This window comes from Aegilops tauschii, chromosome 7, assembly GCF_002575655.3.
Source record: "Aegilops tauschii subsp. strangulata cultivar AL8/78 chromosome 7, Aet v6.0, whole genome shotgun sequence".
Classification (NCBI taxonomy): Eukaryota; Viridiplantae; Streptophyta; class Magnoliopsida; order Poales; family Poaceae; genus Aegilops; species Aegilops tauschii.
This window is the reverse complement of record NC_053041.3, coordinates 113,481,886-113,500,130: the sequence shown is the minus strand read 5'-3', so window position 1 is coordinate 113,500,130 and position 18,245 is coordinate 113,481,886. Positions and strand designations below refer to the sequence as shown.

At 45.3% G+C, this 18,245-nt stretch overlaps 1 protein-coding gene across 1 annotated transcript; it reads left to right on the top strand.

Annotated features, from left to right (window-relative positions):
* The first annotated feature begins 5,846 nt into the window (after positions 1-5,846).
* LOC141026900 (uncharacterized) lies at positions 5,847-16,536 on the top strand. Its single transcript, XM_073503778.1, has 3 exons — positions 5,847-6,899; positions 15,400-16,057; positions 16,241-16,536. The coding sequence occupies exons 1-3, from the start codon at positions 5,847-5,849 to the stop codon at positions 16,534-16,536; spliced, it is 2,007 nt and encodes a 668-aa protein (XP_073359879.1).
* The last annotated feature ends 1,709 nt before the right edge of the window (positions 16,537-18,245 follow it).

The window sequence follows — 18,245 nt, the reverse complement described above, 5'->3', positions numbered from 1 at the left end:
GGATTCGATCGTCGGTATCTCAGTACCTAGTTCAATCTCGTTACCGGAAAGTCTCTTTACTCGTTCCGTAATACATCATCCCGCAACTAACTCATTAGTTACAATGCTTGCAAGGCTAATAGTGATGTGCATTACCGAGTGGGCCCAGAGATACCTCTCCGACAATCGGAGTGACAAATCCTAATCTCGAAATACGCCAACCCAACAAGTACCTTTGGAGACACCTGTAGAGCACCTTTATAATCACCCAGTTACGTTGTGACGTTTGGTAGCACACAAACTGTTCCTCCGGTAAACGGGTGTTGCATAATCTCATAGTCATAGGAACATGTATAAGTCATGAAGAAAGCAATAGCAAAATACTAAATGATCAAGTGCTAAGCTAACGGAATGGGTCAAGTCAATCACATCATTCTCCTAATGATGTGATCCCGTTAATCAAATGACAACTCATGTCTATGGTTAGGAAACATAACCATCTTTGATCAACGAGCTAGTCAAGTAGAGGCATACTAGTGACACTCTGTTTGTCTATGTATTCACACATGTACTAAGTTTCTCGTTAATACAATTCTAGCATGAATAATAAACATTTATCATGATATAAGGAAATATAAATAACAACTTTATTATTGCCTCTAGGGCATATTTCCTTCAAACACCACTACCCAACTAGTTTTCCTTTTTCATGCCTCTCTAGCTTGCGGTTTTTAGATTATGAATTGGCGACTCTAGTGAGACCAGCTGAGCACTAGGCAGGTGGCGGGGCTCGGCTGAGTGCACGCGGTGTACATTGTAGCGTTCCGAGGGATTCCGGACCCGACTTCCGGTGACAGGCGGCTGAGTAAACCGGATTCAGGCCCAGCCGTACACTGACGACCAACAGTTGGGGCGTGCCATGCGGGCATCCAAGCTTCGAGACGTCGAGGCCACTACATGTTATATACAGAGCCACTGCTTGGATCCATACGAGGTTGTACTCAGTCGTGCGGAAGCCAAGGAGCATATGGCTATTGGGTGCAACCGGCAACCAGTGGGAGACGGTAGCACGAGATACTTACAACCGGTTTAGATGGTGGTCCAATAATAGACTAAGTGTTTAGTCATCTTGTTCTATTTTGCAGGTTGTGGCGCATTTACTTATCATTTTACTTACAACTGGTTTAGATGGCGGTCCAATATTTACCTTTTGCTTAATAATGCATGCATAATTCATATGCAAAGGCCGGGATAATCCTCCATTAAAAAAACATATATGTTACGAAATTGCATCTTTGTGAATGTCCAGACAGGGCACAGGTATGCAATTATTTAGTTTGCTATATAATTAGTTGTTTATTTTTATAGAATTAAAAGTTTTATTTAGAAAAATGCAAGGCTCACATCTTTTGGTGTCAAATGCAACATTTATTGATCTCTTCATTATAAACATTATATTTTCTTCATGCTTTTTAAATAACCATCTCTAAAATTCCGGGCATGCCACTATTCCACTCATCGGTAATAACAGAGGACGTAAGTGCTCCGTCCCGTGTTTGTGAGTTGGTAATAGATGCGTCTAGGAGAGAGAGAGGAGATATGTGTACATATTCATGAGTTCTATAAAGATCTCTTCTTGGTATAACCTCGGAGAGGAGTGGTCCTCGCCAATAACATCTGGTGCAAAGAATAATAAGTGCCCACCAAACGACAGTATCTCTCTTGAGGCCCCCTTCCTTGTTGGGGAGGGAGCTATCTCCTAATGAAATCCAACTCTGACCCTAGGCCCGATGGTTTGCCGTCGGTTTTCTCAATTCACTTTTGGGGTTCTGCCAAAGCAGTAGTCTTCTACATGTTCCAAGACTTCTTGTAGGGACAATAGCTAGACACGAGGCACAGATTTTATGAGATCCTTGTAACTTATGAAGTTAACCACGAAGTTAAAGTCAGACACCAAGGGTGGATATTTCTTAAACTAGACATCCAAAAGAAAATACTTTGTCAGTATAATCCGTTGTCAAACATGTCTCTCATGACTAGATGTATTCTTTAGAGAGACTGGCTGCTAATTCCGCATGACTCATTACATCTTTCTTAGAATGTGTCATACACGCCTTGTGTGTGGCACTTGCACATATATAAATTATTTATTCTCCATAACATGCCTCTTTTCCCGTTTTCCTTGCTATAGGCCACTTTGAACAGTGTGTATGACCGCCAATTATTTTCCCTTTTAAGGGAGAGTCTGATTGGTAATGTGTTTTGGAACCTCGGATCCGGTGAGCCCAATCAGAAATACCTTTTTTCTTATTGTAGAAAATTCTACAAGCAACTCCACATTTTTACTATTACAAATCCACAAAATATGTCTTTTTTGTGCAACTCACATGTTAAAGTATCTCCAAATGATTCTTGAAAAATAATTTATCTCCAAATGAAAATTCACACATATGTGGAATACACACACACACACACACACACACACACACACACACACACACACACACACACACACACACACACACACACACATATATATATATATATATATAACATGTATATGCATGAAATGCGACGACCAATGTAGTCCATCCTCTAGTTCTGCGATCTCATTCCACCCAAGCTCACTACCATAAGCTGAACTCAGCGGTGTACGAGCATGCCACCTTCTGCAACTCGTATTCTGGAGGACGCTATCTATTATGTGCCCGGTTAATATATAGGAGTGATGTCCAGGTGAGCTGGGGGCATCGTCATTTTTTTAGAAAGAAGGTGATTGCCCGGCTTTAGCGAACGGAAGCCCTTAAGTTCATACGAGGTTCCAAAGTAAATAAGACGATATGTTCACACACGCGCTCAAAAGCGAACATCCGATACAAACCCAAACTGGTCCTTGGCATGACAGTGAATAACAAGCAACACCCATTACGAAGACCACCTAAGTCGTTGTCCGGCGCTCCTCCTCTCTAAGGACGTGGACGTCATGAAGAACTCAATGGTCAACGTATCCGCTCTCCGGTTGATTTTCTTCCATAGCTGCATAAAAATAGTTATTTTGTATAGGGAGTTAGCCAGCTGCTTGATGAACACACCTTGATTTAGAGCTTTATTACGAATGTGCCACCGCGCCCAAGCCATGGCAGCAAAGGTAAACCATGCCATCCTACATGTCTGGCCCGGGAACCGGATAATAATGCAATACCAATCACCAAATGACACCGTAGTCCACAAACAACGGGTGACATCGCGGATGTAGCCCCACACGAATTGGGCACGATGCAAGAGAAGAAGATATGGTTGGAATGCTCCGCACCACACAAAGGACACATCCCATCTCAAGGGTAGACGTTCTCTAATCAATTACCAGAGGAAGATTTTAATTTTGACCGGAATTCTCGCCTTTCATATATATAAATTTAGCCGCACCACTGTGCAGGGCACTATATAAAGAGCTCGTGGTAAAGCCACCAGACGATTCAAGCTTCCAATGGAAGGAATCCTCAAGGTTAGAGGGGCCAATAAGGTTAAGCAGGGCCACCAACTGACGCCACTCGTCCCACTTTACGTACCAATTGATCGGCGAAAGGAAAGTCTCCATTGTTCACCCCTGCAACACTCACTAACCAAGGCATTCTGATCCTGACAAACAGCAAACATGTTCCGAAATGTTACTGCCATCGAATTGCCGCCCACCCGTTGGTCCAAACCAAAACAACCAAAACAGCATCGTCGATCGTGAACCAAGCATTGCATGCATGAAACTGCCTTTTTTCTTTGAGTTGGATCTCCCGTATTGTAAGATGATCCTATACTATACAAAAATAAGAGGGTATTACGTGTACCCCTTTACACAATCCTAGGAAAAAATCTTGACTAATTCAAAATCTTCAGTTTGAAAAACGATCAACTATAGTACGTACTACACAAAAGAAGCATCCGTAATTGTGTTCAATACTATGTTTTCTTCTCAATCCCTTAAATGCATGTCTTGCTTTCCACCCCTAATTAATCCACAAGAAACACAGGCTTGGCTATGTCATGCAGGTTGTTCTCCATTAGTTGTGCAAGGAAAGAAAAAAATTTCCAGCTGGGTTAGAGATTGTAAGACAGAGTAGTAATATTATTGGGTCACAACGCGCACTGTTTATTTTGTAAGATAAAGAGCTACCGAAAGTCTTTCAAGTCAGAGCAACCAATTCCACATAACTAACTTCCAGCGGACGACTACGAGCAGGATATGAAGGCGCCCTTGCTCCAGTGATGGTGTATAGTGCACGATTTCTTCCAGATGCATCCCAGTTTTATCTTTGTTGCACGCGCATGGTAGTGGTATCTTCTCCTCATTGACATCAGTGACGCAACTTCAGCTCTTGGTAGATAAGTAAAGACTATTGCTAGATAGTATCTTTCATTCTCATTTTGACGTGAGAGGCAGGCTCGCGACCCACGGGAGCGCATCACGCGCCCTATCGAGCACCACAGGCGTGACCGCGATGACGACCCTGGACGCGGCCGTGACGACAGGGACGCGGACGCGACAACTCGCGGAGCCGCGAGGGCTGGGGCGACCGCATCAGACGCAGCCTCTCACGTCAACCAAGGGACGCATCGCGCGACATCCGCCGCGATGAGGGGCGTGATGGCCGCCGTGATGGCGGAGGCCGTCGTCGCTCGGCCGAGCCGGCCACGGATGCTCCGCCTTCCATGGTGCTCCTGGGATCCGGCTCTGACAGCGGAGTCGTGGCCCGTGGCCTGGAGTTGCTCCCGGTGCAGGCCCCTCCCCTGCCTGCTCCTGGGCGTGGCCGCAGCCCGGCACGCCAGCTTTCGCCATGTTCCGCGCCGCGTCCTTCCCAGGATGCCCGCACGCCGCCTGCCTCCCCACCGCTGTCGCCAACAACAGTTCTCCCGCCAACGCCCCGGTCCAAAATAAGTGATGACCGCCCCTCCCCGCTCTCGCAGGCGCGGCCAAGCCAAGTACTGCTCAGTCTCTGCGCACCGGACTCCCTTCAGGCGCCGCTGCTCTCACCTGCCAAGCCGCCTGGCTTCGAGGCCTCCCCGACGCCTCCACTGCTATCCAGCGGGCCCCTGCGACGCACGCCCTCGCCAGTGCGGCTGCGAAGGAGGGCTGCTGGGGGTGGCGCTGTCGGCTTGCAATGCGTAGCGCCCCTCTTTGAAGAACGCCAAGAAGCCCTCTTGTCGTCCCCTGCTCCAACCCCGCCGAGGGTGCCGGCGGCTCGTCGGAAGACCATGGCTGGGATCACCATCTCCAAGACCGCTGGAGGGTTCGACATCAGCAAGCCAAAGGCTGGAGGCCGTCCCAAACCGGCACCAGCTGCTAGGGCAGCCGAGCTCCTTGTGTGCCGTAGCCTGGGCATCGTAAAAGACGGGGAAGACGTCACTGCTGCTGCACTGGACGCCTTCGCGGATCGTTTCAAGGATCAGCTGTCGCCCGACGTGATCGTGGCCATGCGTGGTTTGTTCAAGCTCGACGACGGCAGCGCGACGGATGTCGAGGACGCCCTCATCGCACATGGAGGGGGAGGTGCCCTGGACCTGGAGACGAGCGACGTCGGCGTCGCGACGCAGCTGGAAGCCAACTAGCTTTGGCTGTTTCAGCTCAGCTTCGGGTTATCAGTTTCTCATGTTACCAATGTATCTTTAGATGTTTGGATCACGTGTAAGGGTGCTCCCAGTACTGTGAGCAAGCTAACCGTCGGCCACTGGCCATGTAATCGTTGGACACCCCCTGTTGGCTTCGTTGGATGGAATGGTGCTGTTGTTATGCTTTGCAAGCCATGTGAGCTACTTCCGGCTTGTTCTAGGGATGTTCTGGGATCTGTTATTTCTGCTGGGACTGCGTTTGCTGCATGGCCAAGCTCCAGGGTTCTTCTAGTTATAAAATGTTAGAACAACCGATCAATTTCCTGAGTTGGAATGTGAGGGGGCTGAACTGCCCGGGTCGACGAACTACGGTCAACGCCACGATCGCCTCCTCGTCTTGTCATGTCGTATGTCTTCAAGAGACAAAGCTCGACAATGTAGATCAGTTCACGGCAGCCTTAGTAGGTGGGCAGAGACTGCGCAGTTTTGCGCAAAGACCGGCAAATGGCACTAGGGGAGGCATCCTGCTACTCTGGGACGATCTTCTTGCTGATGTGTCCAACATAACCTTCGCAACGTACTGCCTCTCCGCCATGGTCCGGGTGCGAGGGACCGACGTGCTCTTCAAGATCACCACCGTATACGGTCCCACGGACCACTCTTGCAAAGACGCTTTCTTTGCCAAGCTCCTGAGCCAGAAGCCACCATCGGGGATGGCTTGGCTTGCTTCCGGAGATCTCAACCAAATTTACCGGGCAAGAGACAAGAACAAGAGAAATGTCAATTGCAACAGGATTAATCATCGCTTCAGGGTAACGCTTCAGAGTTGTGAGCTCAAGGAAATCCACCTCCAAAACTGTCGGTTCACTTGGAGCAACGAGAGGGTAAACCCAACCTTGTGCAAACTAGACTCCTTCTTCTGCAACGCTGAGTGCGATACAATCTTCAGCACCCATGTTTTGAATGCACTCTCCTCCTCCCTCTCTGACCACTGCCCGCTTCTGCTTGCCGATGATAAGGGACCGCGAAGGCTTCAGGTCTTCAAGTTCGAAAACTTCTGGGCATCCATGCCCGGATTTAATGAGGTGGTTCAAAATGCGTGGAATGAAAGAGTACATCACACAGAGCCATACCAAGTCCTCTATCACAAGCTCAAAAAGACGGCGCTTCGCCTCTCCGAATGGAATAGGGGCCTTTTCTCAAAGGCAAAAGTCCACCACCATGCCGCCCTGTTGGTGATCCTCTGCCTCGACATTGCCCAAGAGGATAGGCTTCTTTCCGCCGATGAGCGCGAGCTCCGGGCTGGGCTCAAAAGACGAGTCATTGCCTTGTTTGTGCTTGAAAGAACTCGCAAGAAGCAATGTGCAAGAATTTCCAACATTAGGGAGGGGGACGCCAATACTAAATTTTTCCACCGTCGAGTTAATGCTAGACGGAGAAAAAACCACATCCACAGAATCAAGAACGAGCATGGGTGCACTAGTAGAAAAAGGGTCAAATGTGAAGCACAGTGCCGGTTTGATTTTGAGCCGGCACTAATGTGTCCATTAGTGCCGGTTCCAACAGCTAGGCGGACGGAGATCATTAGTTCCGGTTCGTGAGAAACCTTTAGTACCAGTTCGTGTCACGAGCCGGTACTAATGAGGCTGCGTCAGGCTGTGGTCAGGCTGGGGCCCCACGGGCACCTTTAGTACCGGTTCGTGCCATGAACCGGTACTATAGTTTCTTAGTAAGCTGTTTTTTAGTCCCACCTCACGAAGAGAGAGGCACTAGGAGCGGTTTATAAGCCCTGAGTGCAGAGACGATGAAGGAGAGGCGCAATGCTCATCTGCACGTTGCTTAGCTTTAAGCCTTGAGGAATAGTGTAGACTGCACGGAGCTATGTGCAGTGCAGTTTGCACTATTCCGAAAGGCTTGAAGCTAATTAACGAGCATTGTGCCTCTTTTTTATCTTTAATAACTTATTACAACTCCGGACTTCTTGTGTTACGGCAAAAACTGGACGCACTTCGTGTACAAACTGGACAATCTCTTTCGAAGTATCAGGGTTTCTGACGAGAACTCATCTGTTACATTTGCACTTCATTTTTTTAAACTTATTACAACTCTAGACTTTTTTGCGTTCCGTACACACCATTCAAAGCGACGTCATCAATTTTCAAAACTTTCTGACATTATTTGGTATTTTTTAGTCATTTACCGATTTGTTTAGAGAGCTAAATGACCGTGAAATTGAAAATCACTACAAAATGAACTCTGAAAATGTCAAAACTTGGCATGGTATCATCATTTCACACACATAGCATGTGCAAACGAGTAGAGAGGGTTACGGCAAAAAGTAGACGCACTTCGTGTACAAACTGGACAATCTCTTTCGGAGTATCAGGGTTTCGGACGAGAACTCATCTGTTACACTGGCACTTCATTTTTTTAAACTTATTACAACTCCAGACTTTTTTGCGTTCCGTACGCACCATTCAAAGCGATGTCATCAATTTTCAACACTTTCTGACATCATTTGCTATTTTCCAGTCATTTACCGATTTGTTTAGAGAGCTAAATGAGCGTGAAATTGAAAATCAATACAAAATGAACTCTGAAAATGTCGAAACTTGGCATGGTATCATCATTTCACCCACATAGCATGTGCAAAAGAGTAGAGAGGGTTACGGCAAAAACTGGACGCACTTCGTGTACAAACTGGACAATCTCTTTCGAAGTATCAAGGTTTCTGACTAGAACTCATCTGTTACATGGGCACTTCATTTTTTTAAACTTATTACAACTCTAGACTTTTTTGCGTTCCTTACACATCATTCAAAGGGACGTCATCAATTTTCAAAACTTTCTGACATCATTTGCTATTTTTTTAGTCATTTACCGATTTGTTTAGAGAGCTCAGTGACCGTGAAATTGAAAATCACTACAAAATGAACTCTGAAAATGTCGAAACTTGGCATGGTATCATCATTTCACCCACATAGCATGTGCAAAAGAGTAGAGAGGGTTACGGCAAAAACTGGACGCACTTCGTGTACAAACTGGACAATCTCTTTCGGAGTATCAGGGTTTCGGACGAGAACTCATCTGTTACACTGGCACTTCATTTTTTTAAACTTATTACAACTCCAGACTTTTTTTGCGTTCCGTACGCACCATTCAAAGCGACGTCATCAATTTTCAACACTTTCTGACATCATTTGCTATTTTTCAGTCATTTACCGATTTGTTTAGAGAACTAAATGACCGTGAAATTGAAAATCACTACAAAATGAACTCTGAAAATGTCGAAACTTGGCATGGCATGATCATTTCACCCACATAGCATGTGCAAAAGACAAAACAGAAAATAAATAAAACAGAAAAGACAAAAACTATATAAAAAAATTACTCAAAAATAAATAGCAGAAAATAAATAATGCAGAAAAGAAAAAACTATATAATTTTTTTTATATTCACAAAGAAACTAAATACAACAAAAAAACTACTCAGAAATAAATAGAAGAAAATTATATAAAAAATTGTTGGGGCGCTGCCCAGTGGGCCTGCCAGACCTAGGGTTTGCAAATACAGGCCCAGAAGGGCCAGCAGGCTCACAAGGCAGCGCGCCGAAGTTAGGCCAAGATGCCTGCTATATAGAGCAGTTCGAGACAGCAACCGTGCCGGGGCTTTTAAACTGGTGCGGGCGCCCCTCGGCTAGCGAGGTGGGAATAAACTTGCCCACACCGCTCCTGCGCCAGCGCACCCCTTTAGTACCGGGTCGTGGCTCCAACCGGTACTAAAGGGGCAGTTTCCCGCCCCTTGGCCTAGCGAAAATTGGCCTTTAGTACTGGTTGGTGGCTCCAGCCGGTACTAAAGGCCCCTCCTATATATATGGCACTTACGAAAAATTCAGTTTCATCGACCATCACTTCTTCTCCAACTACTTCGCGCGACATCGCCGCCACCGCCGCCGCACCGTCGCCCATCGCGCGCCGCCCTCGCAGGCCCCGCCGCCCTCGCCGCCCCCGCAGCCCGTCGTCGCCGTCACCGCCGTCGCCCCCGCCGCCCGTCGCCGCCGCCCCATACTACGTCGCCGTCTCGATCGCGCCGTCGCCCCCGGCCCGCCGCTCGTCGTCGCGCCGTCCCCGTCGCATCGCCGTCTTGCGCCGCCGCCCGTACGCCACCGCCCCCGCTCGTACACACACACATACACACACACACACACATATTTTTTTTACTTATTTTCTGTTTTCTGTTGTTTAGATTAATGTTAGATAAATTACGTAGATAACAATGTTAAAATGTTAATGTTAGATGAATTATATGGAAAAGATGTTAAATATTAATGTCAATTTTAGATGAATTAGCTAGATATAAATTAGGTATATATATGCAATTTGAACTAGTTGAGTTAATATAACTAGTTTATTTTTAGTATGAAAATTAATAGAACAAGTTTATTTTTAGTAAGAAAATTTAGGTATATGAGATTATTTGACCTAGTTGAATTAATATAACTAGTTTATTTTTAGTAAATGCTTAGTTGAACTAGTTGAATTAGTGGAACTAGTTTATTTTTAGTAAGAAAATTTAGGTATATGAGATTTGATGATCTAATTAAAATATTACTATATATATAGCTACTTTATATATTTTAGTAAGAAAATTAGTAGAACTAGTTTATTTTTAGTAAATTCTTAGTTGAATTAGTTGAATTAATAGAACTAGTTTATTTTTAGTAAGAAAATTTAGATGTCTGAGATTTGATGATCTAATTAAAATATTACTATATAGAACTAGCTACTTTATTTTAGTAAGGAAATTAATAGAACAAGTTTATTTTTATTAAATGCTTAGTTGAATTAATAGAACTAGTTGAACTAATAGAAGTAGTTAAATTAGTTGAATTAATAGAACTAGTAAATGTTTAATGTTTCACCTATATGAACATAGGAAATGTCGTCTGACGACGAAAAAGATTTCATTAAGTGCGAATTCTGTGAAGACCAGCGCGGCCTGTGCGACAGAAATTTCCTTATCGATGATAGGCGCTTCAGCATCAAGCTGGATGAGACCTTCGAAGTGGATACAGTAAGTCACAACGACAAGTCTTTTTTCATAATTAAGCATGACTTATATATGCTTCATTTGCTTCAAGTTATAATTTTAAATTTTCACTATTCTACTAGCGCATCCCCTGCCATGCAAGAATTTTTTGTCTTGGATAAGATTGGTTTCAGTGCTATGGAAACTATGGAGGTAAAGAGAGTTTACCTGAAGACTGAGCATCGTTATACTTTCAACGTCAAATTATACAATGCAGACACGTACACCTATTTTGAATGCAAAACTTGGCAAGCACTATGCAAGGCTTATGCATTTGAGCCTGATAAGGTTATCACCATTGATATTCGTCCGGAAGATGATATTGAAGGTAATAGAGACATCTGGGTCGATGTGCAGACGCCTCCAGTTCTACCATTATGTCAGTTTCTCAACCATATTTATGTCTTTGATATTGTTTATTAAAAAATAGTTGACAACTAATTTCTATTGATAGCTTATTTCCATTCAAGCAAACATGTCCGGCGGTTGGTAGACATGACCTACTACTGTCCCGGAGCTGAACTAAACTGCGAGGAGATAAGTCATTATGTTTCATGGCTTGAGGATCTTGATGCTGTTAAGAGAAATCATTTTCCTGAATTTGAAAATGTTAGTACTCAAAACGTGCGACCAATAGTGATCGTATTGAACTACGGTCACATGTATTTAGGAAAGATGGTAAGATTTTTACTATTAGTCCTCAGTGCATCTTTTGCATACATTATTTTTCAAGCTAAACTTTCATTGCTAAGTATATTAATTACTATACGATGTTCTTCAACAGGGACTCCTGATGACAGTTGTGCCTCAGTGGATCGAGACTAAAGGTCGCATGTCAATTGTTAGCTTACGGCCAAGATATCCTACAGTGCACATGAGTGCATTCAGGATTTCTGAAAGCGATAAATGCTTAATAGTGAAAGATTGGAGCAAAATTGTTAACGATCGCAGAGAAGTACTAGGGGGCAGCAATCAGAAGCGCAGCCCACGATTAGGAGACATGTTCATCTGCATGCTCCAATATGATGAATCAGGAGAGCTATACATGTTCTATGCTATTTTACCTGAGAGAGAGCAGCAGGAGTGATTTAGCTAGTTATCATGCTCTTAGTACTTGTTGTCCTCTCATGCGTGTCCGTGTTCTTCGTCCTGAACTTAATCTTAAAGAGTGATTTGCTTTTGTGGTGTTATGAACGCTTATAATATCATGACCATGTTGAACTCGATGATATCTTTGCTAGCTAGTATATACTGTTGTCGGTGATGATATGATGCAAGAGTTTTTACATTACTATGATGATGATGAGTTATTATATCATTTATGAAAGAAACCGCATATTAGTTTCAACTGGATGGATCCTAGCTAAGTGATCAAGTATATGCCATATCCATATTACTTAGATCACTAAGTGATCAAGTAATATGTATATGGCATATACTTGATCACTTAGCCCCTAACCATCCTTTCCTAGCATCATAAACTTGCCATGGATAGCTTCATAAACTTGCCATCTTGCTGTAGGTATGCTTGTTTTGTCATGCATTGCTTTGTGGTGAGTGCATCAAGCTCACCAAGATGCCTTCATATTATTGTTTCTGCCATGCTCTGTTTTTCTGCTAAGTCTGAAACCTGTTAACAAAACTTGCTATGTTTACATGGTTACCATCATATCTTCTGGTCCTTTTTGGCTTATGGTCAGTAAGGGACTTTTGTCATATGCATTTAGTAGAATACTGCCATGCCTTGTTTTACCATGTTAAGTTCTTGTAGCATATTGATTTCGTGCTCTGAACATTGCTACCTGATGCTGTTTTCTGCCATGTCCAGTAATTTCAACAAGTCTGTGAACCTGTTATCTTTTGCGCTTTTGACATGCTTGTTTAAGCTTGATAAGTTGTGATCTAGCCGTAGCTCAATGTTCATCTTTTGTCAAGCATCTCCTGTAGATTACTACCATATGCTTTGTTGCTATGTTGGAGTGTTGTAGCATAGTTACTTGTTGCATTTTAAGAGCTATCATGCTGCCAATCGCAGATTCGTGTCATTTTTGTTTTGCTTGCCATTTGCAAACCGTGCATCCGTTTCCGGTGATCTTTATATTGATTTCAACCGAAATCATCTCACCTTTCCAGTGGCATGCTTGGTTTGCCATGTTACTGCCTTGTTCATCATTTTCCTTCCGGAGCACGCATATGCATCGCATATCATATCTCGCATATCATACATGTTTTGCATCATGTTGCTTGTGCATTTCTCGTGATTGATTGTGGTTCCTTTGCTTGTGTTCTTGTCTTGGGTAGAGCCGGGAGACGAGTTCGTGAAGGAGGAACCTGTTGAGTACGCTTACGAGGATCAAGCTTTCGACAACTCTGAGAACCTTGCAGGCAAGATGACCACCCCTCGAAATCACTTCTATCTTTGCTTTGCTAGTTGTTTGTTCTTTTGCCATGCTGCGCTACCTATCACTTGCTTTATCATGCCTCCCATATTGCCATGTCAGCCTCTAACCATCCTTTCCTAGCAAACCGTTGTTTGGCTAAGTTACCGCTTTTGCTCAGCCCTTCTTATACCGTTGCTAGTTGCAGGTGAAGTTGAAGTTGGTTCCGTGTTGGAACATGGATATGTTGGGATATCACAATATCTCTTATTATATTAATGCATCTATATACTTGGTAAAGGGTGGAAGGCTCGGCCTTATGCCTGGTGTTTTGTTCCACTCTTGCCGCCCTAGTTTCTGTCATACCGGTATTATGTTCCTTGAGTTTGCGTTCCTTACGCGGTTGGGTGATTTATGGGACCCCCTTGACAGTTCGCCTTGAATAAAACTCCTCCAGCAAGGACCAACCTTGGTTTTACCATTTGCGACCTAAGCCTTTTCCCTCGGGTTTTCGCGAGCCCGAGGGTCATCTTTATTTTACCCCCCCCCCCCGGGCCAGTGCTCCTTCGAGTGTTGGTCCGAACCGAGCAGCCTGCGGGGCCACCTCAGGGAGACTCGAGGTCTGGTTTTACTCGTAGCTTGACTTATCCGGTGTGCCCTGAGAACGAGATATGTGCAGCTCCTATCGGGATTTGTCGGCACATCGGGCGGCTTTGCTGGTCTTGTTTTACCATTGTCGAAATGTCTTGTAAACCGGGATTCCGAGACTGATCGGGTCTTTCCGGGAGAAGGTTTATCCTTCGTTGACCGTGAGAGCTTATGATGGGCTAAGTTGGGACACCCCTGCAGGGTATTATCTTTCGAAAGCCGTGCCCGCGGTTATGAGGCAGATGGGAATTTGTTAATGTCCGGTTGTAGAGAACTTTTCACTTGACCCAATTAAAATACATCAACGGTGTGTGTAGCCGTGATGGTCTCTTCTCGGCGGAGCCCGGGAAGTGAACACGGTTTGAGTTATGATTTGACGTAAGTAGGAGTTCAGGATCACTTCTTGGTCATTTCTAGATGACGACCGTTCCGTTGCTTCTCTTCTCGCTCTCTTTTGCGTATGTTAGCCACCATATTTGCTTATTGCCTGCTGCAGCTCCACCTCAGTACATCATCCTTTCCCATAAGCTTAAATAGTCTTGATCTCGCGGGTGTGAGATTGCTGAGTCCTCGTGACTCACAGATTCTACCAAAAAGTTGCAGGTGCCGACGATGCCAGTGCAGATGATGGGATCGATCTCAAGTGGGAGTTCGATGAGGAACGTGGTCGCTACTATGTGTCTTTTCCTGATGATCAGTAGTGGAGCCCAGTTGGGACGATCGGGGATCTAGCATTTGGGGTTATCTTATTTTCATTCGGATCTTGACCGTAGTCGGTCTATGTGTGTATTTTGGATGATGTATGAATTATATTTATGTATTGTGTGAAGTGACGATTGTAAGCCAACTCTTTATCCCATTCTTGTTCATTACATGGGATTGTGTGAATATGACCCTTCTTGCGACAAAACCACAATGCGGTTATGCCTCTAAGTCGTGCCTCGACACGTGGGAGATATAGCCGCATCGTGGGCATTACAAGTTGGTATCAGAGTGATCTAAGTAATATGTATATGGCATATACTTGATCACTTAGCTAGGATCCACATGCATCCAGTCGAAACTAATCTGCGATACTTTCACCTAATGATTTAACAACTCATTATAATGTAAAACAATCACTAAATTAAATTGAAAACACAAAACTAAAGGAAAAATAAAAATTAAAACCAAAACACACCCTAACATTTAGTACCGGTTGGTGTTACCAACCGGTACTAATGTCCTACACGCATCCGGGCCTGGCTCGTGCCACGTGGTGGCACGCTAGCGCCGGTTCGTGCTGAACCGGTACTAAAGGGGGGGCCTTTAGTCTCCACTCTTTAGTGCCGGTTGCAGAACCGGCACTAAAGGCCCTTACGAACAGGCGCTAAAGCCCGGTTCTGCACTAGTGGTGGGTCACCGAGCATCAAGCCAAGGAGAAAGTAATCCAAGACCACTACTTAAATGTCATGAAGAGAGGCCCCAAAAGCCACAAAGATTTCAACTGGGACGAGCTAAATTTAGAACCCCTCGATCTACATGGCCTTGACTCCCCGATGACTGAAAGTGAGGTCCTTGAAGTAATCAATGACATGCCAAGTGGAAGGCCCCAGGGCCGGATGGCTTCACGGGCCTATTTTTCAAGAGGTGCTAGAACATTGTCAAGGCCGACCTCATGAGGGTCATTAGCCATTTTGACTCCTTGCATACTACAAACCTCCAGGGGGTCAATTCCGCAAATGTGGTGCTCCTGCCTAAAAAAGAAGGGGCGGAGGGAATCGCTGACTATAGGCCCATCAGCCTCATCCACGCGGTGACAAAAATTATTGCGAACGTGCTCTCCCTAAGGCTTGGCCCTCATATGTCAAGGCTCGTTTCCAACGCCCAAAGTGCCTGCATCAAAACTAGAAGCATCCACGACAACTTCATGTATGTCCGCAATCTCGCTCGGCGCCTTCACAAGAGCAAGACCCCTTCCCTTCTATTCAAGCATGACATCCGCAAGGCCTTCGACACCATGAAATGGGAGTATTTGCTCGACCTACTCCAACGCAGAGGATTCCCAAGCAAATTTAGGGATTGGATTGCGGCCCTCCTTAGCTCCTCTTCCTCGAGGATTATCCATAATGGTATTGCCGGCGACCCAATTAAGCATGGACAGGGCCTTCGGCAAGGGGACCCCATACCCCCATTGATTTTTGTCATCGCCATTGATCCGGTCCAAAGAATTCGTGAGGTTGCTACGAGAAAGGGGATCCTCCATAAACTGAGGGGAAGGGGTGCCACGATGAGGACCTCCCTATTTGCGGATGATCCGGCCGTCTTCTTGGCTCCGATCAAAAGAGACATTGATAACCTTGCAGACATCTTGAGGGACTTCGGTGAGGTCACGGGATTGTGCACCAATCTACACAAGACCTCTTTTGTGCCCATCCATTGCAACCACCTCGATTTGGGTCGCCTAACCCAAAGGTTCCCAGCAACTAGGACCTCCTTCCCCCTGCAATACTTGGGGCTCCCTCTCTCAATTTGACAATTAAAGTTGGTGGATCTTCGGTTTTTAGTAGACAAGGTTGCGAGCAACCTAACAACTTATGCGGGCAAAAACATCACCACCATCGGTCGAACTGCTCTTGTCAAGTCCGTGATCACCTCTCTGGTGGTCTGCCCCACCACACCATTGGTCATCCCGCCAACCATCCTTCTCAAGGTCAACAAGCTTGAGAGAGCTTTCCTTTGGTCTGGTTCAGACAAGACGACGGGAGCAAAATGTAAGGTGAATTGGGAGATTGTTTGCCGGCCACTTCAATATGGGGGACTCGGGGTTCTCAACACCAACAAGTTTACGCGTGCCCTATAGTTGCGATGACCGTTGTATGAATGGAGGGAGCCCACCAAGATGTGGGTGGGGATGGGAAACCCATGTGACGAGGAGAACCTAGAGTTTTTCTATGCATCTACCACTATCATCGTTGGTAACGGTGCAAAAACCCCCTTCTGGGACTCACCTTGGCTCCTTGGGCGCAAACCGAAAGACATTGCCCCGCTAATTCACGAAGCGTCCACGAGAAAGAATTGGAAGGTTCGAGAGGCCCTCAAACACAACGCGTGGATTCTCAAGATCAAACCTCCCGCCAACGTCTCCGCGGAGCACATCACACAATTCTTCACACTTTGGGCGCTTTTGCATGAGGTCCAACTCGATGAGCTCACCGAGGACGACATCCTAAGCATACGGCTAGTGGGCTCTACTCGGCGACATCCGCATAAAAGGTGCAATTTTTAGGGATGGTTCTCTCACCCATGGATTAAATGATATGGAAGGCTTGGGCTCCCCCAAAGGTCAAGTTCTTTGCTTGGTTGGCTCTACAAGATAGAGTTTGGACCGCCGATAGATTGGCGAAGCGTGGGTGGCCCAACTGTGGCCAATGCCCTCTCTGTAAGAGAGTACAAGAATGTGGGTCTCATCTCTTCTTCAAATGCCGCTACACTCGAAGGCTTTGGTCTTTGATCATTGACAAATACTACATTCTCGGACTTGACGCGTCCGGTTGGCCCTTGTTCGACTCGGTTGAGGCTTGGTGGGCAAGTACCTGCGGCAACGATACGCCAAACCGCCAAGCTAAGGCGTGCGTAACCATGCTTGTTTCATGGACTATCTGGAACGAGCGAAACGCAAGAGTCTTCAAGCACAAGAGCGCACCGCCGACATTATTGCTTGCCTCCATCGAGACGAGGCCAACATTTGGGTCATCGTCGGTGCAAAGAAATTAGGGTCTATTATTTTGCGAGAGTAATCTCATGTCGTGTATTCGGGTTACTTGTAACAAACTCTATTCTCCCTTATTTAATGGATGAGGCAAAGCTTTTGCCTCTGTTTCAAAAAATAATCTTGAGCAAGTAGGTGTCCACAAAATTTCGTGAAGATATACAGTACCACATGAATACATGATGCAGATGGATGACTCGAATGATATGGTCTCAAGGATGAGCTCCTGCAGATTTATACATATAAGGAGTTGTACTAAAACAATAAGGCCGCAAGGAGGGCTAAATTCCATCTACCTCCACGTCAGGAGGAGGCCCACCATAATCATGGTACATTTTACCAGTAGTCCTTAATCCAGTAGTAATGTGCCAGATCAGCTCTTTGTTTGTTTGTTTTGGACACAAAGACTATAAGGGAGGCCTTTACAGTATAATGGATGCAACAAACCCAAATGTTAAGTACCATGCTTTGAACTTGGGTGGGTGGGAAGGCATCAGCCCCTTTGAACCACTAGACTATGCCTTTGTCTGCGATCAGCTATTTGTTATATGCATGGCAGTATTTTTATATTTCTTTATTTCATCAGGGGTAATCTGATGCAGGCTAGCGTTGCTCACACCTCTTATTTCTCTGCCCCCCCCCTTCTCTCTCTCCATCTCATACCTCTTGTGTTGTGCCGCGTTGCCAACAGCGACAAGGGTGCCGCAACCATCTGTTGGAAATATGCCCTAGAGGCAATAATAAAATGGTTATTATTATATTTCCTTGTTCATGATAATTGTCTATTGTTCATGATAATT

What these genes read in the sequence shown, in the direction of transcription:
- LOC141026900 (XM_073503778.1), top strand. Translation starts at nt 5,847, where the DNA reads ATGGCCAAGCTCCAGGGTTCTTCTAGTTATAAAATGTTAGAACAACCG. An exon ending in GGGCTGGGCTCAAAAGACGA is followed by an intron (nt 6,900 to 15,399) that starts GTCATTGCCTTG and finishes ACAAACCTCCAG; the next exon opens with GGGGTCAATTCCGCAAATGT. An exon ending in AGACATCTTGAGGGACTTCG is followed by an intron (nt 16,058 to 16,240) that starts GTGAGGTCACGG and finishes TTCGGTTTTTAG; the next exon opens with TAGACAAGGTTGCGAGCAAC.